The 27617-nt window shown below is 38.3% G+C and overlaps 1 protein-coding gene across 5 annotated transcripts in view; it reads left to right on the top strand.

Annotated features, from left to right (window-relative positions):
* Positions 1-27617, top strand: part of LOC122625216 (protein sprint) — a 90210-nt gene that overhangs the window by 23275 nt on the left and 39318 nt on the right. The window contains exons 1-2 of one of the 5 annotated variants that reach the window (XM_043805224.1): positions 4495-4853; positions 6726-6916. The exons of 3 other annotated variants lie outside the window; for them this stretch is intronic. In XM_043805224.1, coding sequence (XP_043661159.1) covers positions 6864-6916 — 53 coding nt within the window. In that variant the 5' untranslated portion in view covers positions 4495-4853; positions 6726-6863. Of the gene's footprint in view, positions 1-4494; positions 4854-6725; positions 6917-16621; positions 16738-18834; positions 19046-27617 lie in introns of those variants that run through there. One more of the 5 variants, XM_043805223.1, reaches the window with a different exon arrangement.

Below are 27617 nucleotides of genomic sequence, written 5' to 3'. Positions count from 1 at the left end.
AGAGCTTTTCGTCGCTTCTTTCTGGTTGGAGTTTTCCCCCATCTGTGCGGGAAACTCTAACACTAAACCAGATAAATCCGAGGGGGTAACTGTCTTTTAGTGGCGCTGCTTACCTACTTACGATGCCGTCTGCTGTCGTCTGACTGCCGTCTCCTGTTTGCAGTCGCCTGCTGTCTGCTTATTGCTTTTATTTATTCACTAGACATAACTCCAAACATCTCCAAACACCCACCTTCACCCACTTTCGCCCACTCTCGCCCACTTTCGCCCACTTTTGGGTAGAGTCGTGTTTTTGATTTGTTGTGGCCCGCCGGCGTTTTAGCAGTCGCAGGTGTTGCGGCGCTCCATTTCAGTGGTGTTTATGACACAAAGTTGAGTTTTATGCCAGCAGCCGAAAGTATGCAAAAATATATTTATACCCCTGCATATATTACGATACTCTAGCCAAGGGTACTTGCAACTCCATTTCGAAGTGAAGTCTATTTTATTTAAATATTTCATACGATTTGTAACCTTCCTTCGGATTATGAATTATCTGATTTTTGGTTACTTTTCATACGTTTTTAAATCAAGTTTGTGACATGCTCAAGATTTTTGACTAATGTGAGTTTTTGCAGGGTATTTGGCTGTGCGCAGCTCATTATTCATGGCAAGTGTATGTTTGTGAAAGGTAGTACATGTATCTGTATCTGTATCTGCAAATGTATCTGCATGTATTTCAATCGCACCACAAGGGGCATAAAAAACATGGCCTGAAAGTAGGCAACACAACATTTTTATTCGCCCATAATGTTTTATATTTCCATGTGTGTGTGTGTGTGGGGTGGAAAATGGAAAGGTGGGGGAAAAATCGAACTGAAAGCGGTGTGCCACTGGTCAATTAAACTGCTGACCAGCCACTGATGGAGTTTTGATTTGCCTGCGGTTTTTCCACACGATTTTTCCCACACCACTTCCTTCCATGAGAGATTAGATTTGGTAACACAAACCCCCGTAAAACTAATCAACCTTAAATGCGCTTTTTGGGACCATCAAAGTTAAGCTGCTTAAATGGAGACGCGCACACAAACTAATTAAGTAATTACTTTTCGCTAATTAAACGGAGAAAAGCGGTAGAGAAATTCAACATCAATTTGCCTTGATGCCCCGTCTCTTTGGCCGTGACTCTCTGTCCATCAAGCTCACACATTTTGCCCCAACTTTTGCTATTTTGCCACATTTTATGTGGATCGATTGAATCGACGATGCTTAAATATTAATGATGAAAGCCAGCGGACGGTGGCACCACCGAAAAACTACCAGAAATTCGACTGCAAGTCCTTTCATATGCGAACGGGATGGCAAAAGTTTTCCACAGCTTTCCTCAACTTGTGTGTGTGTGTGTGTGTGTGTGACTCATGATTTTTGGAGTCTGGAAAAAGTGGGAAAATGGGGGACGAATAGTTTCAGTTTGCCAGCCACAGAAGCAGCACACCTGCTGTAGATGGAAAAGCCAACTAAGATATCGATTTTGTAAAAGTACACATATTCACAACCTATACTAATAAATTTGGGCCTGCCAGGAGAAAAGCCTGCTAACTTTTATTTTTTAATATATTAATGTACCGCACCAGCAGCCTAAATTATAAACTCACTTACCCACTCTTCATAAAAAACGTCAAAATCAGTAAAGCAGCAAATAAATAAACAAATTCTGTTTGGAATTTGTCGTACAGTACGTAAAATACTGTGACTCTAGGAATATAATAATAAATCAAATCGGAATTTATTTATATACATGTATTTGTATTTTGTGAAACGCTGTTATGCTCCTGGAAAATCTATAACTTGAACAGAATTTTCGATGTATAAGGACTAAATTTATAGAATTCTTGAATCCTGAAAGCGAAGTCTACAAGCAGGGAAAATTGCGAGGAAAAGAGTGCTGGGTAAAGTATCAGACACCATAATTAACTTGCTCATAACGCGGCAAACAAAGGAAAATGAGGGACGGAAAGGGGAAGAAGAAGAAGGAAAAGGGGGGTGTGGCAAGGTCGAGGCAAAGGATGAGAGGCAAGCAGACGCCAGATGCTGCCCGGCTGCAAACAAGAAAAGCGCAAAAGGAAAAAAAACAACAACCAACATTGGATAAATTTTATTTTCCCTCCTTTGACACGCACAATTTTTCGCCATTTTCATTGTCATTTCTGTCGCTGGAAAAGCCTGGAAAAGCCGTGCAGCGAAGTGCTTTAAAAAGATAAAAGTCATTTATCACGCATGCACACTATACGCCCATCAAAAATTAAGGAGACGAGGCAGATTAAACCGCCAGAAATACAGGTGCACGAATTGAAATATTTATGTGGGCATAGAAAATAGAGAGGGGAAATTAATGGCTATCAAAAGTATTTGCTGAATTGATAGAGATTAGATATACTTTGTGGTATGATTCACGGAAATGTGCTTATAATCTGATCAATATTATTATAATGCGATTATCATTACTACTTACTTACTTCCTTATTTACTTTCTTGGATTTTCTTGGCAACTCAAATGCAAAACCCAATCACCAAAAAATCCAGAAAACACACAAACCATAAAGTTTAGATCTTCGAACAGAAAATAAATATATAGTGGGATATATCCCATGCCACACCGACATCTTGACTAATGGTCACATCGTGCATATAATTTCCGGCCTAAAAGCATGCAACAGTTTTTCCGCCTTTCTCGTCTTTCCCGACTTTTCAGTTTGGCTTTTCAGTGCACGTAGCAAAAGTTAGCCAAAGTCATAAAGCGCTTTTTCCCTCAACTCTCCTTTTTTCCCTGCTGCCAACTCAATTTGTTATCATTTTTTCCTTCGTTTGCGGTTTACACTGGCGAGTGCGGAAAATCGTAAATAAACAGGAGAGGAAAAAGGAAAATTGGAAGGTGTCATTGCAGTCGTACTTCCGAAAACTTTCACTTCAATTTCAGGAAAATTTTTGGCAAAACTAAGTTACCAAATTATTTTAATGCTATTTGCAAACCTGTGTCTAGTCAATGCAACATAGTTTTATGTAGTACAAAGTATTAAGTCAGTTGTTTCTACACTTTATGCACTTTAATTTTCCAGAAAAAAACGGCAGACATAATTTTCATTCCAATGGCGATGTGTACAAAGTAAAATGTAGATAGCAAGTTTTAATAAAGGTCCATGGATGGATAGATTGAAATGGACCCACTAAATTTGCGGCGTCGCCGTTAATTTTTATCGCATTCGCGTGTCTGGCATGCATGCTTCACTACCAAACCCGCCCACCGCCCATCACCCCGCCCACTGCCACCCCATTTTCCACCCACTTTTCCACCCACACAGACAACAACAACAAGGCGGCACGCAACTGAGCTGAAAATTGCTACTTTGTCTGACGCTGTCTGAATTTGGCAGCAATGTGGACTAGTGGGTTAATATGTCTATCACTTTTATATGGCCAGTTGACGCTACTAACACATCACTTGGAATGGAAAAACTGGCGAAAACTCGCAAAGGTTTTCCCATAAACGGTGCATTGTGCAAGTGGCCGGCAAAGCGAGAAACATGAGAGTGAAGTGATGATGAAAATTCTTCGCAGAATTGAAGACTACCAATTAGTTTTTGCTTCTGAATATTACAGATTATATTTAATCCTTTTTCTGCTGATTCCTTTTTATACAACTCTCTTGCTCTTTTTACACACCGCCACTTTTTTTTTTTGCACTTGCCACAATTTGCATTGAAAATTTGCGGCTGCACTTGTTACTGTTGTGCCACCCACTTGTCCCCACCCACCACCCACCGCCCATCTAATTTCCACTCTCTTATTGGATTATGCGCTTTCTCTTTCACACACTTCCGCGTTTGCCGCAAAAAAAGAAAAGGAAAAGAAACCACTGCGAAAAGGCCAATGGACAGTGGAAAAACCAGACGCACCGGAGTAGTAGAAGAAAGGCAAAAAAAACAAACGCGAATCCAGGGAAAATCGCCAGCGACATCAAGAAAAGCCGGTCAAGCTGGCTGAAAGCACTGAAATAGTTTAGCTCAATTGGATTGGATTTTTCCAGCATTTTCCAAACTAGAAGCCAAGTCGGCAAGAAGAGGCAAGAAGAGGCAGCAAGTGGCAGGCGGCAGGCAGGCAAGTTGTCTAATTAATTTGCATTTGCCGATGTTTGTCGCTCATCAATTTAATTGGCCGGCCTCCAATTGCAGTTGATTGAACTGGAAGTTCCAGGAGAGCAAGAGAGGAAGAGCAAGAGCAAAAGAGCATGTCGATCGGCGGCGGGAGAGGAGGCGCTGTAATTTGAGACCGAAGAGAGCGCGTATCCTTAGCTCACTCTCATTTCTTCTTTCCCTTTTCCAATTCCATTTCCTGGCCAACTCCGCTCTCTTTTCTTTCTGGACAAATCGCACAGTGGTTGCGATCAATGTCAAAATTGCTGGCTACATTTTTATAGCTTTTTTTTTTATCAGACAATTTCTTATTTTTGTTATGGAGTTTTCCTTTGCATGGCTGTTGGATCTTCCGGCGACACTTCTATTTATATCAGTCGCTAGTTGTGCGCGCCGATCTGAGACCACTGTGCCTTATGGGGGCCCGATGCCAATGGCGCTGCCGATGCCCCAAGTCGCTGTAGCCGCACCGCAGTAGCCCCAAACCAAACCGAAACAGTCAGTCAGTCACAAGAAAACTTTCGATGCGAACGCGCGCCGCATCTCCACGGTCTCCGCTCTCTCTTCTCGGTTTCTCCTGCTCCTCGGCGGGTGGCACAAGAGAGTCTTCGCCTTCGTTTGCGTCTTCGTCTTCGGGCATTGGAGTGCCCGAGAACCTTTAGCAATCGCGATCAATCCGCAGAGGTGTGACCATTGCCCCTGCGCATCCTACTACCTGACGACGACCCCACAGTAATCCCCAACCATAATAACCCACCAACAATCTCGGCAGATCCCCCATGTGACTCACGACGATTCGCTTGAAGTTCTCCAAATCGCTTGCTGGTGTTTTGAAATGCAAAAATAATGCTGCACAGAAAGAAAATATGGCATATATTGTTTCCGACTTCTTTTAACTATTGGGTTTAACTATTTGTTGTTTGATTCAATTCATAATACATAATTTCATACTAGCAGATATCAATTAGGAACTGGAATTTTACATTCTTATTTTAGCTCTATGAATATAAACATTTTATGAGTGTTTTTTTTTTTATACAAACTTCAACTTATCTTCTTGTATTTTGTTATATATTTTATATAAATCAATACTTACCACCCCTTTTAGAACTCATTTGCTGTTTATTGTTGCTAGGGGTGATAGTGTGCGAAAGTTAGTGGCCAAAAGGTGCAAAAATGATAAGTTGTATCCATTTGCATCGAGTTACAGTGCAGCAAGGACGCACTTCTGTTGTTCTCGAAGTTCTTGATGATCTTGAAGTCCTTGAAGTTCTCGAAGTCCTTGAAGATCTTGAATTCTCGCATTTCGGGGTCACCTTTTCTCCGCGTGTGATTGTTTTACGCTCTTGCGATTGCGACTGTGTGCTGTAACCTGGCTAACGGTTAACGGTAAACGGAGCTGACTAACAACAAAATACAAACAAAGCAACAAAAAAAAACTATAATGACTGTAATAACAAAAAGCAAAACAAAAAACACTTTTATTTTTTGACAAACGACACAGCGAAGCGTAAAAGCAAACAAAACAAATGAAAACAAAAACAGCAATGGTAACAAACGAGGCAAATTAAATTGCAATTTATGTAATTTTCTTCCCTGCCTTTTTGTAAAATTTTTTATTGTTTTTTTTTTTATTGCCATTGTGGGGCTGGGTCATTGGCATCTCAGCCCCCCTTCCCTAGCGCCCCCCTTCACTAAGTACAAGATCAAATTGAGCTGGCAAAAGGCAGGAAAAAAAGAGAGAAAAGATCTGATCGCCATGCAGATATGAAGACTGAATTGTGGGTCTTAAGACGGGGCAATTCTGCAGAATCGCTTTGAATTCTCCATTAATCACACGCCAAACGATCGGCAGACTTTAATCAGCCACTGACAAATGACAGAAATTGGCTATATTTTCAATTTACAAACCGTTTCCTTCTAGAAAAATCCATTTTTGGCATAAATACAATGGGTAGCCGATAGTTGCGAACCAGGATTACATCCTTACATCATTTAATCATCATACACTTTTAGGTTTGCCAAAGTCCCAACCAATATCGTTTTGAATGAGCATTGCCTGAGGTTAGCCGGTTGCATTCCAGTTCCTGATAAGACCAAACTTAGTCACAGCTTGTACAATTTATTAAAACCACATAATGAAATGAAATATAGATATAGTAAGCGATCGGGCAACAATCTGCGATGAATCAAGCGAAAAAGTGTGTGACAAAGAGCGCGTCGCGTATCGAAAAGTGTTTTGTATCTAAGTTGCATCTTTTTGTTTCTGTTCAATTTTACATTGCAATACTATATTTTCTGAATGTGCGTTGTTGTTGGTGTTGTGCGCCCAAAGTGAAACGATCCCGATGAAAATATAATATATATAAAAATATACATGCGAGCAGTTTCGGTTTGTTTCCTCTTTTTTTTCGAGATCTTTTAAACGACTCCCCCTGTGTGTGTGTGTGTGTGTGTGTGTGAGTGTGTGTGTGGGCGTCTGCTCAGTATCGCGCGTCTCTATATGGTGTATATATCTTCTGATTAGTTTAATTAAAGCGTATTTCAATTGCCCAGTGCGCAGTTGTTGTTAATGCCGCCGTCGCCGTCTTTGTTGCACCACATTTCCTGCCGCACCAAAAAAATAAATAGAAAGCATACTAAGGAGGAGCCAGCAGTCGGAAAAGTTGGAAAAGTTGGAAAAGTCGGGAAAACATGACAACGACCAGCCTGGGCAGACAAATACTGGAAAAGTTCTTTCCATTTCGGTAAGTCGTCTTCTGGGCGTTGCATGCACTCGCACTCGTATGCACTTCTATTTTGGCGGACAGCCCATATCGAATGTGAAATACCAAAGTGCCAAAAATAAATATGGGTCAGGCGACGACTGGCGATGTGTCGGGATGGGAATGTAAATATTCATAAGACTGACATCCCTATCTACATACATATATACCCATTCGACTTTTGGCAAATTGCTATTCCTTGGGATCTGTTCAAAACAAACTCCAGCAACTTAATCCTGCAGAGTTAGCTACTAAGATTATCTAGATGTCCTAGTTAAGGCTCAAAACTTACAGACATTCCTTGAATTCCCGTTTCTGAAAACTATGATTATCTAAAATTGCACTTTGAATGCACTAATGCAATGGAAAATGAACATCCTTATATGCATGAAAACCCATTAACTAGTTGAGTGGCGATTAAAAATCCGCGCGTTTTGCATACAAACTGAATTAAGTTTCCACTTGCGACCATGAAAGCACCGAAAGATAGCGAGTAAAATAGCAATTGTTTACCCAAAACGATCATCAAAGAGTTGCCCACAAGTTTTCACATTTGTCATGGGCCATTAAAGTCAGATACAGATATATATCTGATAGATATATGTATTTGATGGATGCCATGCAGCGGACATCCCTGATTTGTCTCAAGTGATCTCACTTTCTCCGCTCGAAGTTTGTGTACACAAAGTTTGCAGCTGGCTAAAGTAAACAAAGTGCTCTGATGACCAGAACGATCGCAGCTGCTGGCTCTTGAGTTTTCCACGATTTTCCGCAATTTTCCCACCCACTACCACACTACACCCCAAATGTGCCGCGCTTTTATCCTTTTGACTGGTAACTGACTGGTAACCCTAATAAACATATTTTCTCATTTGCGAAACTCTCATTATTTCAACCCCCCTTTTTCCCTTTTCCCCCTGCCATCCTTTCCATTTGCGCTTTTCCAGCCAGACCGCTTTTCCTAAGCATTTTTATCGCCTGCTATAATTGTCTGCATAACAATAACACTTTTGACATTAGCAACAACCAGCGGAAAATGGAATGGCCAACATTAAGGCAACAACAATGTCATAATTTTTCACAATAAAAAGTGTTTTCCTTGATTAAATGGCGCGGCAGCAGAGTGAAGTGTAGTGCCCTGCTAATTTGCCATATCTGAAATATCAAACAAAAAAAAAGGGAAAAACTTTTGCTCACTTTGCCATTTTTCCCACTCTCTCCAAAAGTTTTCGCCAAGCGTTTTTCTTCTTGTTTTTTCTTCTTTTTTGTATTTTGTTGTATTTTGCATGGTGTGAAGAGCCAAAAATGGTATTGGCCCTAATTTTATTGCTTTCGTTTTCATGTTGTGGGAATTTCCTTTTTGTTGTCGGGAAAGGGTGCGAAACTGAAGTTCCTAAAAAGACTGAAACGTGGGGATGGTTGGCGGTTTTAAGGAGTCTGCAAGTGGCATCATTCAAATGTTTTTGCCAAGCGTGTTTATTAAGTTGAAAAAGGGCACGATGAACTATACTAAATAAAAGGATATATACATATATATGCCTATAAAAAGATTAGCTACTGTTGTTTAAAGAAAAATTGGAAAGATGGCAAGAGAAGCTATATAACTATTAACTTTTTATGAGTATTTTTTAAAAACCATTTTTACATTTAATTTCATAGATCTTGGGTAGTAAACCATTTTTCTATTTAATTTAATAGATCTTGGGTAGTAAACCATTTTTCCATTTAATTTAATAGATCTTGGGATAGATCTTATATGCGCAACAGTCAATTTGCAGTTATGTATACATATATCCTCCTTGATCTCCATTCATCGCCGACATCTGCAAATTCTGCCAAATAAAGAGAAAGTTGCCGGTTTGTTTTCCTTTTTTCCTTGTGACCGCTTTTAGTTTCCATGCGCAATCTGTAAAATGCATTTGCCATTTATGGACCGCACGTACATACCAGTTCACATAAATTGTACAATGTTGCACATGGCCAGATGCCATATAATCTGGTCTTCATCATCGGCTACAAAGGCTGCATCATCAACTCCATCATCATTGTCTCCTATTTGTACTGGCATTTTGAGCAACAAACTGTTCAAATCATTTAGGTTTTACATCGTATGGCAAAGATATGTTATATTTTATAAATTCCCTCATCATAACTTGGCTAAAAATCAACCTACAACTAATAGATTTATTTAAGTTTGGGTAATTTGCTTATATTTGGAAATCCGTTGAAATTATACAAGAAATCGCCTCAAATTAATGAAGTATGTACTCTTATGCAGTATTTCATTTGCTCCCCTTGTTTTTGTGGCAACTTTCACTGGGAAATTTATTAATTTATCCTAGGGGAGCAATAGTTCGATGCGTGTGCTTGTGTGCTTTGCTAGCCTCCAACCTCCAACCCCTGACCCCTGACCCCTGTACCGCCCGCCCCGCGAATTTTCTCCTGGGGGTCAGCAGACAGTAAACACGGATATAACTTCTGTCCACCGCAGGACCTCGGCTCCTTCAACTTCAAATGCTGTTGAGATACTTTTTGTTTGTGTTTTTCATGCCGCAAAGTGGGCGGACAAGGGGGTTTCAGCTGACAAAGGGGGCGTGGCAGCAGCAAGGGCATTATTTAATTACAGCTCCCACTCCCCTTGCAACATTTTTTCACTTTTCCGCACTTGCGTCGCTTCGAAGGTCGTAAAAATATTTCCAAGCTGCCGCTGCGGAGGTTTTAAAATGGGCAGTTCCTTTGCTCCTGTCGTTCTGGGATCTCGACCCTGCCAATAACTTGACCCCGTCAATGGCCTCTGGGAACCTCAAAACAATTTTTGGACAATTCCCCCCCCCAAAAAAAAAAACAGTAAGACATCAAGCAGTTTTTAATTAATTTACAAATTCTTGTTGTTCCCTGTTTACGCTTTAAATAGTAAAGCTGCAATAGATGTTTTCAATTGAAACAGTCAATTGAATTTCCCTTCCGACTTCAAAGCTGCTGAAATTACATATTAGTTAACATTAAATTAGCTGTCTTTTATATTTTATTAATGCTTACTTTTTCTTCTTTTCTTGCAGGTGAGTTGATCATTTTTCGTTTAAATGAGTACATCTAGTATGCAAAACTACGCTTAAACAAAGGTAACAAATTTAAGTGATACAATACTTACTTATGTTTAAGTTATCAAGCTACTAAGTTATTAAGCTATCTAATTATAGCTAAATCAGAGTTATCTTATTAGTTAGTAACTGAAATTAAATATAAATTGTGTGTGCAACCAGGCGAATGCCATGCCCCATCCCTTTTTGCAGCGAAATGCGCTTGGCAAATGTCTTGCAGCTTCGAAACACACCATGTTGCACACATCAACTTGCACGACAACTGCAGTCGGATTTTTGGACTTGCTTCGAGATTTTCCACAAGATTTTCCTCCGCCCCCGCGATACACACACACACATACTCGTATATATATACAGATGTATATCTGTTTCATTGTGGAGCTCCCTTCGTCGCTTTCCAAACATTTCTCGTTTCGTGTCTCCGATTTGACAGTTTGTTTACAATATGTTTCCTTGGGGTGGCGAGGTGGTCTCCTCTGTGTCTGGCAGCTCCATGCGTGCTTTTCCCGCTTCTCCCGCTTTTCTCGCTTTTCTAGCTTGGTGGCTCTTGTCATCATCGGCGAACTGCCCAATTATGTCAGAAAAAGCAGTGCAGCCAGCTGCATTCGCCTTTAATTTGATTTCAAATCATTAATATCTTATCTGGCTTGTAAGTCACAAGTTACTGTGAGATTTCATTTTAATTGGTTCTTGTCAGATGATTTATTCTCATCTGACGTGCATAAGAAAACCTTAAAGAGGTGCAGCAAATATGCCATGTTTCTATGCGTTTATCGCAGTTGAAATACTTTGTAGCATACTTTTCGATACGATCTTCAACAAAAACCCCATTTAAAACTAGTAAATCAGATGGAAATTGTAAATCTTGTGCTTGGGAATCTCAAAAATTCGAAAACCACAAACACAAACATCTCCTTCCACCAATCTTCCATCCATTGTAACTATTTTGGGGGCCATTAGAATATCTTTGTGCCCACGCGAATTGTTCTTAAACAACGCGGTTCGTTGTTGTTTTAAATAATTAATCATTTTGCCTGGCATACCAAAAACGCAGGCTACCCAAAAATATGCACATTATGTGGCTAGAGTCTAAAGAATGGCGTTTGCAGGACTTCTGCCTGGCAATAAGGGATAAAAGGCGATGGATAGTGTCCTGCACGGTGCAAAATAGTTGCAAATATCTTGAAAATAAATTACATTTTTTAAGCTCAGTTGGAAATTTAATTACGAATTCAACGAGATATGACATTCCATATTTGGACCAATATTTCGAATGTTATGATCAAAATACTGATATTTAAATCGCAAAAACACAGAAAATCAATTTTCGGCAATAATCCAAATATGATCATCAAAAATTGGAAAAAATTTGAAAAAAAAATTGAATCTTTTCTGTGAACACAGTTTTTTTGGAAATTTTATTACGAATTCAACGAGATATGACATTCCATATTTGGACCAATATTTCGAATGTTATGATCAAAATACTGATATTTAAATCGCAAAAACACAGAAAATCAATTTTCGGCAATAATCCAAATATGATCATCAAAAATTGGAAAAAATTTGAAAAAAAAATTGAATCTTTTCTGTGAACACAGTTTTTTTGGAAATTTTATTACGAATTCAACGAGATATGACATTCCATATTTGGACCAATATTTCGAATGTTATGATCAAAATACTGATATTTAAATCGCAAAAACACAGAAAATCAATTTTCGGCAATAATCCAAATATGATCATCAAAAATTGGAAAAAATTTGAAAAAAAAAATTAATCTTTTCTGTGAACACAGTTTTTTTGGAAATTTTATTACGAATTCAACGAGATATGACATTCCATATTTGGACCAATATTTCGAATGTTATGATCAAAATACTGATATTTAAATCGCAAAAACACAGAAAATCAATTTTCGGCAATAATCCAAATATGATCATCAAAAATTGGAAAAAATTTGAAAAAAAAATTGAATTTTTTTTGTGAACACAGTTTTATTGGAAATTTTATTACGAATTCAACGAGATATGACATTCCATATTTGGACCAATATTTCGAATGTTATGATCAAAATACTGATATTTAAATCGCAAAAACACAGAAAATCAATTTTCGGCAATAATCCAAATATGATCATCAAAAATTGGAAAAAATTTGAAAAAAAATTGAATTTTTTCTGTGAACACAGTTTTATTGGAAATTTTATTACGAATTCAACGAGATATGACATTCCATATTTGGACCAATATTTCGAATGTTATGATCAAAATACTGATATTTAAATCGCAAAAACACAGAAAATCAATTTTCGGCAATAATCCAAATATGATCATCAAAAATTGGAAAAAATTTGAAAAAAAAATTGAATTTTTTCTGTGAACACAGTTTTATTGGAAATTTTATTACGAATTCAACGAGATATGACATTCCATATTTGGACCAATATTTCGAATGTTATGATCAAAATACTGATATTTAAATCGCAAAAACACAGAAAATCAATTTTCGGCAATAATCCAAATATGATCATCAAAAATTGGAAAAAATTTGAAAAAAAAATTGCATTTTTTCTGTGAACACAGTTTTATTGGAAATTTTATTACGAATTCAACGAGATATGACATTCCATATTTGGACCAATATTTCGAATGTTATGATCAAAATACTGATATTTAAATCGCAAAAACACAGAAAATCAATTTTCGGCAATAATCCAAATATGATCATCAAAAATTGGAAAAAATTTGAAAAAAAAATTGAATTTTTTCTGTGAACACAGTTTTATTGGAAATTTTATTACGAATTCAACGAGATATGACATTCCATATTTGGACCAATATTTCGAATGTTATGATCAAAATACTGATATTTAAATCGCAAAAACACAGAAAATCAATTTTTGGCAATAATCCAAATATGATCATCAAAAATTGGAAAAAATTTGAAAAAAAATTGCATTTTTTCTGTGAACACAGTTTTATTGGAAATTTTATTACGAATTCAACGAGATATGACATTCCATATTTGGACCAATATTTCGAATGTTATGATCAAAATACTGATATTTAAATCGCAAAAACACAGAAAATCAATTTTTGGCAATAATCCAAATATGATCATCAAAAATTGGAAAAAATTTGAAAAAAAAATTGAATTTTTTCTGTGAACACAGTTTTATTGGAAATTTTATTACGAATTCAACGAGATATGACATTCCATATTTGGACCAATATTTCGAATGTTATGATCAAAATACTGATATTTAAATCGCAAAAACACAGAAAATCAATTTTCGGCAATAATCCAAATATGATCATCAAAAATTGGAAAAAATTTGAAAAAAAAATTGAATTTTTTCTGTGAACACAGTTTTATTGGAAATTTTATTACGAATTCAACGAGATATGACATTCCATATTTGGACCAATATTTCGAATGTTATGATCAAAATACTGATATTTAAATCGCAAAAACACAGAAAATCAATTTTCGGCAATAATCCAAATATGATCATCAAAAATTGGAAAAAATTTGAAAAAAAAATTGCATTTTTTCTGTGAACACAGTTTTATTGGAAATTTTATTACGAATTCAACGAGATATGACATTCCATATTTGGACCAATATTTCGAATGTTATGATCAAAATACTGATATTTAAATCGCAAAAACACAGAAAATCAATTTTCGGCAATAATCCAAATATGATCATCAAAATTTGGAAAAAATTTGAAAAAAAAATTGAATTTTTTCTGTGAACACAGTTTTATTGGAAATTTTATTACGAATTCAACGAGATATGACATTCCATATTTGGACCAATATTTCGAATGTTATGATCAAAATACTGATATTTAAATCCACTTTTGGGGATTGGCTAGTGTCTGACATTTTTTCCTGTGTATCGCAATCTGAGAACGGAGAGCGAACCGATATAAATTGCATTATAGGCAAATTAATTGTTTTCACCGGCCGCAGGGGCGGGGGTGTGTGGGGTGAGTGGGTGATGGGAGGTGGTGGGGGGTGGTGGCATTAATGGCCAACCCCTAAAACCACGCACACAGTCTGAACGGCCGTCCAAGGACATTAATAAGGCCCAAAGGATGTGGTGACATTAATTGCGCGACGAAGGCCGAGCCATTTTGTGGGTATGAGGGGGTTTTTCCGAACCGTGAAGAGGGGGGTGTAGTGGAATTGGAGGGTCGGTGGGGGGGTCGGCAGTCATTACATTTCCATATAAATATTTATCGCATGTGATAATGCCGGCCTTGGGTCGCGTGAACCGCGTGGGGCTGACAATAGTTTTTCAATTTATGTTGTAAATGGTCGGTGTTCTCGGAATGGGCCAAATCGTCCACAGGAGTCGCCCGATAAAGGGCATGTGTACTTAAGAAATTATTTCATAAACCAAATCCTTATAAGGTTTATAAGTTTATGAGGTAAAACATACAACAAGCTTGCATTCTTCAAAGTTGTAGTTATTTTTGTAGTGCACACTATTTGACATCTTTATACATATATGATTTTAAAACTACAATTCTTTTTCGTTTGCATTATGCGTATAACAAAAGAATTATTTTAATATAAAAACCAAACCTTCATAATTTACAGAAGGCGAAATATTATTTTATTTTCATTCATATAAAATATTACTGAATTGCTGGATTTCCTGCGATTTTCGAGTGCCCACTGTACTTTTCTCTTAAGTCCTGTTAACTGTAACGGTAACTGCAATTTGAGCCATATGCTGTCTCGTTCGCACTGCTGCAATATCTCGCTGTCCTGCTCACACAGGCGATGGAGCTTGGCTTTGCATGTGTAATTAAGGCGAAATGGTCAAGAAATCATAATTTAAGTAGGGCCCATTGTGCGACCCCCTCTTTACACCCATTCCACCACTTTTTTGGCTGTTGGCAACATCTGTCTAAGCAAATAGCACATTCATTACATTAATTAATAATTGTATGGCATTAATTTTGATTTATTTGTCTCTATGTCTGTCTCTGTCACCCGCTCCCTGTCCCTGTCACTCTGGAATGTCGGAGCCAATTTGTCAACTTGGTCAAATGGAAATGAAAATGGGAAGTAAAAGCAGCATTCCTTCGGGAATGCCCCTCCCATTTTTGTCTTATTGGAGCCGGTTTCTGCTTCAATTGGGAGAACACAAACAAAAACAAAACCAAAAGCTCTGGCCGCAACAGCTGGTCGATCTCTCTCTCTCTTTTCTTCGCTCTCCTTTTAAACTCCCACTCCCTCTCACTCTTCCGCTCTGCTTCTTACACCACGGTTCAACTTGCCTCGATCGGTCGAGGCCATTCAGAATGTAAGAAATGTACAAGAACAGGCAAAACAACAAAGAAAACAAAGCGCATAACACAACTGAAAATAAGAGGGCAACAAAGGCAACAACAGCAATTCACATAATAAGAAACTTTGGCGCAGTTTTGACGATTTGAGCGAAGGGCTCTCCCACGTACTTACGATCCACTGCTCTCTCCCTCTCGCACTCTTGTTTTACAGTGGGCAAAAAAAAAACGTATTAATATGGAGTTATTTTTGTACTGTAAATAACGGAATGCTATTTCGCTTAGATTAACGTGTGAATAAATGTATGCACTTATTTCTCTTCATTTATTTGCATTTATTCAAATAGTAGCAGCAGTATTTAAGCTCCATGAAGAGTCAAGTTTGTCACAGCGATTTTAATAACATGTGGAGGGAAATGGTAAAGTTAACGCATTTGCGACCTCGCCCAGATTTCCTCCACCGCCCACTGCCACGCCTCCGCACGCAAACGCCTCCGTTTTTTGGCCTTCTTGCCTCTCGATTTGCTAGATGCGTTTATAAGGCGTCTTTAAATAGTCATTCGCCTGCGTTCATTTCGGCATTTGATGTTCTACACTGGTAGAAATTATGCAAGGTTGTAGTAATAAAGTATATGTGCTAGTTAATTACTATGCACATGAGTTAGTAATGGAAGTTAAAATAACCAAACTTTATTATTAATGACTTGCTAACCAATTTGACAATTTCATTTAGTAATTAATCATGAAATTATTGCAATGACTTAGACAATATATTGAAAAAGTATTAATAAAAGGATAACAAAATTATTGCACATTTTTTGCAAGGGCAGACGACTTGTTTCGTTTTTTTCTCTGTGCAGTGCACAGTGGATGTTGTTAATTTTTGTGGCTGTGTGGATGCCGCGGTCTGCAATGCAGTTGACCAAAAACAATGCAAACGCTTTTATGGCGGTTTTTCGTGATTTCGATCGCGGCGGCAACAACAAAACCCACGAAGAGGGGGAGAGAGCGCCACAAAAAACAAAACATTTGCGATTTGCGCAACTTACCAGCGGCCTTTGTATTCGTGTGCGTGTGCGTGAGCGGAGCATAAGCCTGTTTGTGTGTGTGTGTGGGCAGCATCCACTTCCCATGCAGCAAACTCGTTCCACATGTTTGTGCAATGCCGCTCTCTTTCTCTCTCTCATTGGCGCTCACTGGCGCTCTCTCTTCTTCTTCCTCTTCGTGCGCACTCGCTGCGCTCGGTGGCAAACTACTGTTGTCCACTCATTCTGGTTGGAACGCCCGATGAGAACGGTTCGTAGTCGCGGCTGCTCGAAAATCGTATAAGAAACGCCGACAATGTTGTTTGCCATTTTCACACGCGAATAATTTCGAATTGCGAAGTTTGTTTTGTAAGTGCGCGGCATTTTTTTTTTCTCAATGCTAATTGTGTGTGTGCGTGTAATTAACCAACATTCGAGTGCCAAATAAATAGATAAAAAAATGCCTTAAAACATTTGCGATTATTTTGTATGCCTTAACGTTTTTTTTGTTCGTGTGCGTGCGTGTGTGTGTGTGTGTGTGCGTGTGCCTCATTTATTTATTTTAATTCTTCGCAATGCAAACACAAATAATCAAAGAATAACAGAGAACAAGAAAACAAAGAGGAAAACCGAAAACAAAAAATGTTGCTGCTTCTTCATTGTAGTTTTACAGGCAGTTTTGTTTGTTTTTGACTCGGTTTCGGATTCGGTTTTTGTTTTTCCTTATTTTTAGCTTTTGCACATGGGTTTTCGCTATAAATGCAAAGTAAGCTAAAGATTTCTTGAGTTTGGAACGAGTTTTCATCGCACTTCGAGTTCGGTTTCGAATTGGCAAGGCCTGCAGTTAAATTTAAATCTATGTCGCACATTGATCTTCGTGGGTGACTCATGTTGCACTCTCTTTCCCGCCCAGTGTCTCGCCATCTCTTTCTGACTCAGTCCCAGATTCTTCGGAATTATCGCGTTTATCACCTGCAAAGCTAACAAAAGTGCAAAGTGAGCAAAAAAATGCCCCCAAGTATTCGTAATTTATGTTTTTGGGATTGCCTAATATGGTATTTTGCATTTTAAAAAAAAGTCCGGTATATTACGATTTTAGTTTACGACTTTTGGGGATTGGTTATAGCCTCAAGCTCTTAAATCTATTACAAAAAATCCATTAAAACAAAACTTTTGAATCTTTTATCTATGTAAATTGTACGAATAGTAATTCCTTTGTATAGATTGTATTTCATTCAAGAATGATGGCATATGACTAAAATACCCCTTTGATTTGTAAGTAGTTTAACACCTGTTTACATTTATGATTTAAAGGAGAGTGCTTTCCATCCATTTCCCTCGATAGCTCCAAAGTTTTCTGAGCAACTTTGTTCGAACTAAAAATACCATAGCTTCATATTCATATGCGGGGTGTGGGGGGTCCGAAAATAGCTTGTGGAAATCATAATTTCCTCTGGCTGCACTTTAGTTTTCCCCACTCGCTTTTCCCCAATCCTTTTTAGCTTTTTCCCCGTCATTAATGTCATTCGAGACGATCGACAATCAATTCACAAACAAATGCGATGACACTTGAGTTTTCCCCAAAGGAACACATGAAAGAAAGCAAGAAGGGCTGCGCAGAAGAATGGCCAGAAGAATTGCTAGCATGTGCTGCAGCGATTCTCCGCAGCCGCATTCCAATACATACAAACATACATATGTGTTTAATGCTTAATGGGCTAAGACTAGGCCACTTGCGGTTAACGTTTATTAACTGTAAATGAAGAAAAGCACTAACCGAAACCTAAAAAAAAAACGAAATGCAGATTGCAGTTGGGCGCGAAAAGCCGCAGGAAAATCCCCTTTGAGTTTTCTAATTAACCGCTTAAAATATCTGTATTTCCGTTTTTATAATGAATACTTGGATTTTTGATATATGTACATTTTCCTCTTTTATTATTTATCATTCCCAAACACACTTACTCCCATTCAATCAATTAGAGCCCGATAAAAGCCAAAAGAGCCCTCAAATTAATATATTTTAATAGCCATAAACATTTTTATTAATAATGTATTCAAGTGTACATATGTATGTACATAGCTTTAAACAAACACTTTTTTACATTTTCCACTTTTTATCGGGATTGCCATTTTTGCTCGTTTAGTATTCCAGCATGAAAATTGTCCAGGTTTTCCATCGCTTTTTTTCGCTTTGGAGTGTGTGGAGTTTCATTAACGTGCATTGTACGCCTGAGTGAATTTTCCATTTTATTTACATACCACATATCAAGCGGATGGTCAGCAATGGGGTATTTTTTTAATCTTTTTTTTTTTTGTGAGTTTTTATTGTCATGACAACCACTCGAATGAATTGAGAGAGAATGACTGTGGGGCAAACGATACTGCGGCAGAAAAAATCATAATTAATTCTTTAACATTCTCAATTTCATCTGTTTCAATACAACAAACGAATTCAAAAAAAAAAAGAAGTGCAAACCGTGAAAATGCCATCGAAGCATCGGAAAATAGTGCAAGAAGTTGCATTTTAAACAATTTTCATACGAAACTCTTTCAACAGTCAACGAACTTGTCAACGCAGAAAGAGACGGAAAGCACGAAGCGAGAAAGAGAGGGACAGCGTCTCTTCTCCGCCTCTGAAAATTTGCATAGAGAAACACGACACAGAAAGCACCAACATGTAAGTAATGCAAAAATGCAAAAACAAAAAGCAAAAAAGAACAGAAAAAATATAAAATGAAAAATTGTTTCGCTACCAACACAAAAACTGCACTCAATAAGGAAGATAACAGGATACTTGTATGGTTTTTATGGTAGGAAATAATACTGGGGAAGAATTACGTGGAAAAAATGGGTTGCATGTTATGCAAAGTATCTATGGGCTGAATAAAATAATAAGTTGAATGTAAAGATACATTTCAAAGATACAACGACCCCATCCCTGGCAATTAATACCCAATAGCTGTAGAGAGTTCAAAGTGCCTGGGCTGTTGACTTATTGACTATTTGAACCCTCCTTCGTTTCAAAGTCGAACCCTCCTGCCGCCAGAAGTATGTTTTCCCCCAACTAAAACTCCACATGTGCAACAAATACGCCGGCTTTTCCTTATCATCTGTCCTGCACTGCGCAAAACACAAACAAAGCGAAGGGATGGGGCCTCAGTTTTGGTCAGATAGATGGACAAAACATGACGGAACATTTAAGGCACTTAGAACAAATGACCCCCCGACAGTCTGCATCACATCAGCCATCCACCCAATCAAAGTTGCCACCTGAAAGCGATAAGGGGAAAGCATTTGTTGGAAAACTTCTGCGATGTGTCGAGCAGGGGACTGCGGGGATGCGGGGGGAAAGGCGCCTTCGATATCGACGGTCAATCGATGATGTCTCCAAAAAATAAATAAATACATATATACTATAAGCGACGATGACAATTTCTTTGTAATTTGTTTGTCTGCTTCCCAATGTCGTGGTTTCTCCCTTTCCACTATCACAGCTTTATCTACACTGAGAAAAGCTAGATTAAGAATCAGAAGGCAAAGAAAACGTATGCAAGAATCCAATACATTTTCTAATTCTTTGAATTAGTTAATAAAGTTTTACAGGGGATTTAAAGGTTTTCCAAGTATTTATTTATTTTTTCACTGTGCATTTACTGCACAAACATTCAAATAGGTTTTGAAAAGCCAACTGATGATAAATAATGAATTTAACCGCAGGCCAGCTGAAAAGTCAACAACAAGAAATTGCAGTCTTTAGAGGAGAATACATTTCCCCATTTCCTTTTGATTTTTTCCCACCCAGTTTGTTATCAGCTTCGGGCCAATTTGAACTTTCGTTTTCTTTCTTTCATTTGCTTTGCACCCACCTGCCTTATCAACAGTGTCTACCCCCCCGGCAATTTCGATTCATAACCCATTTTGTAGTAGTGCCCATTACCAGTCTTACATACAATGAGTGATTACGAAATTCCTTGCCTTGGTATCTCAATAAGTTGTACATTGCGTAATTCTCTGGAGAAATAATGGGATTTCCAATGCGTATCGTAATTGTAGCAATCGGCGTTCATTTAATTGTTTAAGAATTTGATGGGGGGAAACATAAGAGGATTTGTTCAGCTTAAATTGTTTTTAAATAGTGGTTCACAATTTTGATTGACAGATTTCCTAAGAGTTGAGTTGAATGTATTTACTGTCTTTCTAAAATACTAGATACACATACTTTGAAATACACTTTAAATTCTACTTTATACTGGTTTATTACTTTTTCAAATTATGATTTGAAGAACTTGAGTTGTAAATAAATCATTAAATATTCATTAAAGAGATTAAATCATTTAAAAACTCATTTGGGCAAATTAAAATCGCCGTGGCCACCGAAAATGCCATGAACCTCTTGTAAGCAGCGGTTGAATTTATTTTCAGGGTCTCCAACTCAAATAATTGCGATCTTTAGCATCACTCAATTGAAGCTTCTTGCAGGCGGCAAAGGGGCGGGGCTATGACGAGCGTCTCAATTCCGCTTTTTATGTTTTCTGTAATTTTTTGGTCTTTTCCCCCTTTTTTTTGACTCACTTCCGCGTGCTCTTTGTGCTTTTGCCTTGGCATCTTCTTTACGTTTTCCTCAAGATACTTCAGACGTTGACGACGCACTGCAAATTGTGGGTTGCCAGGGGGGCTATCGGGGTTTTGGGGGGGCTAAAAACTAAAAACCCAGTGGAATGGGCGATCCAGAGATGCGAGATTGGAGCTGAAAGGCGGCATCAGACGATGACGAAGTCGCGACGCTCATTTCCCATCTTGAACTCGAGACTGGGCCCGTTGTCGTTGGCAATATTTAATCAAGCCAAGAAGCCAACTGGAAGCAGCCGCCTACAGGGTGAAGCACAGCCAACTCAAAATCTAAATCAAAAACGAAAACAAAAACAAGAACAAAAACAAAAACAAGAACAAGAACAAGAACAAAAACAAAAACAAAAACAAAAACAAGAACAAAAACAAAACCAAAAACCAGAATGAAAATCAGCGAAAGACAAAGCCAACTTCTTGTTGCGGATGAAGCTATTGATAGTTCGCCATGAGTGAGCTCGTCTATCTGTGAGATACGCAGATAAACTTGCAATCTGTGTGCGTGGGTGGTGGACGGACCAAACCCGAACTCAAACCCATACCGATTCCCAAACCCAAACCCTCGTAATATATACATACATATATATGTATCTATATCCACTGCGACAGCTTGGCACCCCACGTACAAAACAGGTGACCACATAAGTTTTGCTTAAAATAATATCTAGATATGTGGAAGAGATACTTTCATAGGCCGTGGAATATTACTCATTAAAACCAGCCAACTAATTGTGTGTAATCTATTTTAAAGTGTTTCTGATACTTTAAACTATTATTATAGAATTTCTAATCATCATACTTCCTAGTCAAAGTAAGCTTCCTCTCTCATTTCCGATTATTTTAACTTTTAAGTGTTATTAATATTGCCTTTTGCTCTCTTTGTGTGTCTTTTTGAAGCATTTTCAATAAAGCAGATGTCACTCAAATGATAAATTCGTGAATCGTTAAGCTTTTAGTGGCCTTTTCTTTTATGGAATATCAAAACCGCAGTGGCTCACATGCAAGTATATATCCACAGAGGACAGCACAAACTAAGCAACATAAAAAAGTTATTTACTTTTATGGCGATTGCAATAAAATTGTGAAGCTGCAGTTGACAAGTCACTAGCTTTTCAGCTATCGAAGTGTCACTAAAAGAACCTAATGTTGTAGAAACAGCTGCCAGCTACATTTTACAATTTACCTAACCAGGCATTGGACTTGAATTATGTTTGGCCGAATATATAGCAGTATATCTCAATTTATTTATACCGGTTGAGATTTAGGAGTTTCCCAAGACAGATGTTGTTGGCGGTGCGGCAATGCTCCAAGAGCAACTTTCTATGCCACAAAAGCGGCAGTAAATTGTAGTTAATGATCCTTTTGTGGATTTCCCTCAGGTAATGGGATAATGAGCTTTCCTCGTCTTCGCTGCGAATTTCCGCCCTCCCCAAGAGGAGGCGGAAAATGTTAATTTCTTTATGATATTTTCGCGCGCACTAAATGAAGCGTTTAATATGCAAGCGTAAATGCTAAATAAAATATAAAAATGGATTATCGCTGGCGCTCTTCGACAGACGAAAATTGAAAGATAAACTGCTGGAAGAAAGTGGTGGGGAAAAGCCCAAAATCTCTGCCAAAGAAATGTCAACGAGCGTGAAAGTGACGGGAGAGTGGAGGGTGGAGTGTTTTCCTTCTTTTCATTTGGTTCTTTCTTATATTTTTGTAGAGGGGTGTGGCAGCAATCAAAGTTGAAAATTAGGCAATAAAATTAAACGAACGGCAACGAAACCGGCGGAATTAAAGGAGCGGGGCATAACCTTTTGCCTATTTCCCACTCACAATAAACACAAATAAAAGCGGCCCCGAAAAACGAAAAGAAATTGCCGCAAATGGTGGAAAAATTGACATGCCACATGGCCAAGTTGAAGTTGGAGAGCGCCGTTGCCGCACTTCTACACTTGGCACCCCGATTTTTTCCACTTCTTTCTATTCATTTTTGGGGGAGTGTATTATGCGGCCATAAACCATACCCCACACTATACACCATACACACTTGGCCAGGTTAACTTAACTTAGCTTAGCTTTGCCTAACTCAACGATTGATTTACCTGCAAGCCAGTTGCCTGACAACAGTTGGTTTTGGCCAACATTTCGTTGCGTTGTTTTGGCCATTTGATGTGAAAGTGGCATGTCGACGCGCTGCTTTGGTTGTTGTGCACCGCTAATGAAGCGATTTGTAGCTGCCCCACTTAACCGGGTGTAGCATAGAAATTAGGTATAAAAAGTATGGTATACTAAGGGATTTTAGCATGGGATGTATTTAGCTAAAGGTTGAAATGAGTTAACTAAAAGTAACGTTGAAACACTTGATAAACGCCTAATTGCCAGACGTCTGGCATCTGGTTAACTGATTGTCACAGCACAGATCTTTTAATTTCAACTTACCATATCCCACAGCACGTACGAAATCGCATTCACAAAATGCGAAAAATGAATATCGCCCCGAGTTGGAGTTTTGCAGTTGCTCGCATTTTCTAAATGACCACAAAAGACTGAACAGCGTTTGCAATTTTTGCAATTTTCCAACTCGGTTTTCTCCTCTTCGTTGGCTGCTCCAATTTGGAGCCCAGAAGCTGAGCTCATAATCTGCTAAACGCATCATTACTGTGGAAGCTGCGCCCCGGGAGAAATATAAAGTATCTGATGGATGTGGCTGTTGCTGTGGATGTGGCTGTGAATGTGGATGTGGCTGTGGATGTGGATGCGGCTGTGGTGGCAGCAGATTTTGCAATTGCAACTGCGAGGGCGTGTTGCTCATTAAATTTCCGCTCTCTTTGCAAAATGAAGTGGCCAACGATGTGGATGTTGGATGTTGAATGTTGAATGCTGAATGTTGTTGGATGCCCAAGTTCTTGGGTTGATGCTGTTGGTTATGCTCTGCAAACTCATAAAATAACTGTAATTGTCGTAGCATCGGTAACAAACAACGTTGCCGCACTTCACTCGGCCACTCGAGCGCCAGAGCCAGAGGTTTCGCCTCACTTTCGGCCCCAACTTGTTGCCAGTCACGTTTTGTGTCCGTTTCACCTCGAACCACATAATGTCCAAGGAGCCGGGGCAAAACGAAGGGGAGTGGAGTGATGGAGTAAGGTGAAGCTCAATGCTCACTGTCCAGCAACAGCCAGTGTAAAAAATATGGCCAAATCAGGCGTTCTTAAAAATGTAGCTACTTTTGTAGCTACCAAGTATTTTATTTCCCCTCAAAAATATTTAACGGCTTGTAACACTTGAATTAATGAAAAGATACATGCAATCAACACTTCTTGACTGCACCATTAAATGGAGCTCATTTTATGATTTGATTAACATAAGTTGAGGAGCACCATCAATTTTTGTACTGTGCATCCACTGCACCTGTTTCTTTGTTAGATGGGTTCCTTCGTTTCGCCATCACCTGCGGCTAAAAACTAAAAAAAAAGTACCAGTACGAGTATCTGGGCGAAGAACGAAACGGGTAGAAGTATCAAGAGCGTACAAAAGCAAATTTTCTGGTTCATTGCAACCATTCAAACTGTAATCAGATACTAGCCCTGCCGCCCACCCCTTTTCCCTCGATTTTCGTAGTAGTTTTGTTGTTCTTTTGAGTGGGACGGGTGCATTCCAGCAGAGCAGGTTGCACAGGTCTGCTTTTTTGTCTTTTTGTCTTTTTTTTTTTTAGTTTAGTTTGGCTTTTCCGTTGAGTGTGGGTGAGGGATTAACTGGCGATCGATAGAGGACGGCTCCATAAATATAGGTATCTTAGACATGCGGGCGATGAAAAACTAGTTCAAAATCAGCCGACTACCAAATGAACAAAACTAAGAGAAAATATTTTAATGAACAAAAATGTTATAATTATATGTTTTAGTGGATTTCTAAAACGATTTCAAGCGTATTTTCTATTTATTCCTTCATCTCCCAATAGAAATGAAATAAAAGAGATATGGTTTCAGTGGTAAACATTGTTGCAAATACGTTGATCTTTCCCCTTGGCTTTCTGACTACCACATGTATGTACTACATGCACATGTGAACAATTTCAATTATGATCCGGAACTGCAACAGCGAAATCATCTGTTGAATGCCCCAACTGCCCCGCCTCCGAAAGCAATTGAGATTGACCCAACGACACCCTTTTTGCACTTCAACATGCTGCAGCTCGTGGCAATAACCAGCGATCGTGCCACTCTTTCGCTCTTCTTCACAAAGAATCTATTTTTTCTGTATTCTCACATACTGCTCACTTGCACTGAAAGAAATCCACTTAAATGCCAAGTGTGTGTTTCTTTCAAGATTTTTAACGACACATGTTTTTCTGTGTGTTCATCGTATTTCTTTTAAATGGCGTTTTATGCTCGCCTGTCATATGAATGCAACAAGTTGACGGTGTAAAAATAACAACTCGTAAAAATGAAAATCAACTCAATTCGATGTAAAACACTTAGAAAACACCAAGCGAACGGATATCAAAATATTGTAATATAAATATTTATATAAACGCCACGATAGAGAGCGGGGCTATAATAAAAATATGAAAACGAGAAAATAAAAAAGAAACAGAAACAAAAACAAAAAAGAGAATACGAAATAGAGAAAATGTGAATATATGCAGATAAATTGAATATCTTTTTAGAGCAGATTGTAACGGTACCGCTCTCTTGACCCAGAGACAACCACACAAAGCGATATTATAGAGATATGGACAAGAACTCCCCTCCACAATGAGAATGAATCAATGAATTCCAGATCGCTCGATCGTTTATGCTAATTTCTAACTTCCATTTCATTTGACTTTACCCTCCAGTGCTGCTTTATGCAAATATTATAGATCGCGTTCCTATTTGAATGGAAATGCGAAAGTGTCAATTTGCGTATCTCGTGTCGTCATAAATCATCATCATTTCGTGTGAATTCAGTGACAACGTCGATTGCCAAATGCTTGGTTGGCCCATTCCCATTCATCGATCTTTGCGACTCACACACGACTTCAAAATGACATTTTGCCATACGGTTTCATCTGAAATTTCCGCATTTCAGTTTCAAAGATACATACATATGTACATACGTGGGCTGAAAGACCGATCGATCGATCGATTGATCGTTTGTGAGCATGATTTTGTCGTCTTTTGGAGAACTAATTTGAAAGATGTGCGTGCTTCACATACATATTTGGCATAATTATTGGCCAACGTGTTGAGATTGATTATATCTATGGTTCTCAGCTGAAGTTTCAACAATTTAATGCGCATATTCCGATTACTATAATCAAGTTTTAAATGTTTACAAGTCTTTTCGATATTGCAGTTAATTCGCCTTAAGTTTTTATGAGTTTTACCGCCAAGAATGCCAACTTAAGCCTAAACCCAGCCATAAAAAGCCCCAATGAGAGCCCCATTTGGGGCTATGGACTTTCGTAATAGGAATAAAGCACACCCAATTGATTTCCAAGATGTTTACAAGTCCATGGAAACGAATCGTTAACCATTCGACATTTCGTTTCGTTAAGTGATCTTTATGGATGGATTATGACCGATGGCCAGTTGTGCGCATATATTCCTCTTTAATTAGAGCCCCACACGCCCAGTTGAAATTCGTTGTGCCTTTCTCAAGTTGTCTGTCTCCCCCTTTCATTACACAAAATCGTAGGGCAGTTAAGCCTCTCGTCTTTTCAATTAGAACTATACAACCAGTGACGTCATCCATCCCCCCGATCTTCGATGGGGAAAAAAAGAAAATACTCGTAGTTCGACCCCTTTTACTTGGCCACATGTTAATTTCCCCAACAAACTTCGCTATTTTTATTGTGTTTTCTGTCTGATTTTTTATAGCTTTGCAGGGGACAATGATCATGTTGATCGGAAGTTTGTAACGAAAGTTATATATTACTAGTGTATGTGTATATAGATTTTGGTTTAATTTTAGATATTAGCATTTTTGCTGATCCCACTGTGGAGTTACCGTTGTTTTATCGCTGTATCTTTTGCTGCTGCTGGTTGTGTAGCTTTTATTTTTATTTTTATCTTTCAGACTGCCAATGGCATACTATACTATACACTTGCGTTCCACGAGGGCGCAACGTAAAAGTTGCTGAGCAGGTTTTTTCATCGGTTTTTTTTTCGCTGTACAAAACGGCTTCTTTTTCATGCTTCTGTTTTTTTTTTTGTATTTTTTTTTGTGTTGCTGCAGCGTTGCACTTTCATATTTTTGTGTGCAGTTCGTATTGCTGTTGTTGTTGTGTGTCTATTGTATGGTCAAGTTTTGCAACTACGAACCGTAAGATACAAATGGAGCAACATCGGTTAACATTCAACGGTGGCGGGAAACGGCAGCCCCAAAAGTAGTTTAGTTGCACCGTAGAAAATTAGATTAAATTAGATTAATCATATCAGCTATGCTCCAAATATCACTCCAAATTGCAATAATGGTTCGGCATTAGTTTAAGATAGTTTCATCGGTAAAATGGGCACAGATGTAGAGCATTAAATTTTGATATTTCACAGAATAGTCGCAAAGAATGCAAAATACTAAGGCACTAATTATATTTAAGGTCTCATTATTTAAGATGGCCTAAAAATGTTGATTTGTTAGCTTCTTGTCTAATT

Source organism: Drosophila teissieri, chromosome X, assembly GCF_016746235.2.
Source record: "Drosophila teissieri strain GT53w chromosome X, Prin_Dtei_1.1, whole genome shotgun sequence".
Lineage (NCBI taxonomy): Eukaryota > Metazoa > Arthropoda > Insecta > Diptera > Drosophilidae > Drosophila > Drosophila teissieri.
Note: the sequence above shows the minus strand (reverse complement) of the source record. Positions and strands in the feature narration are given on the sequence as shown.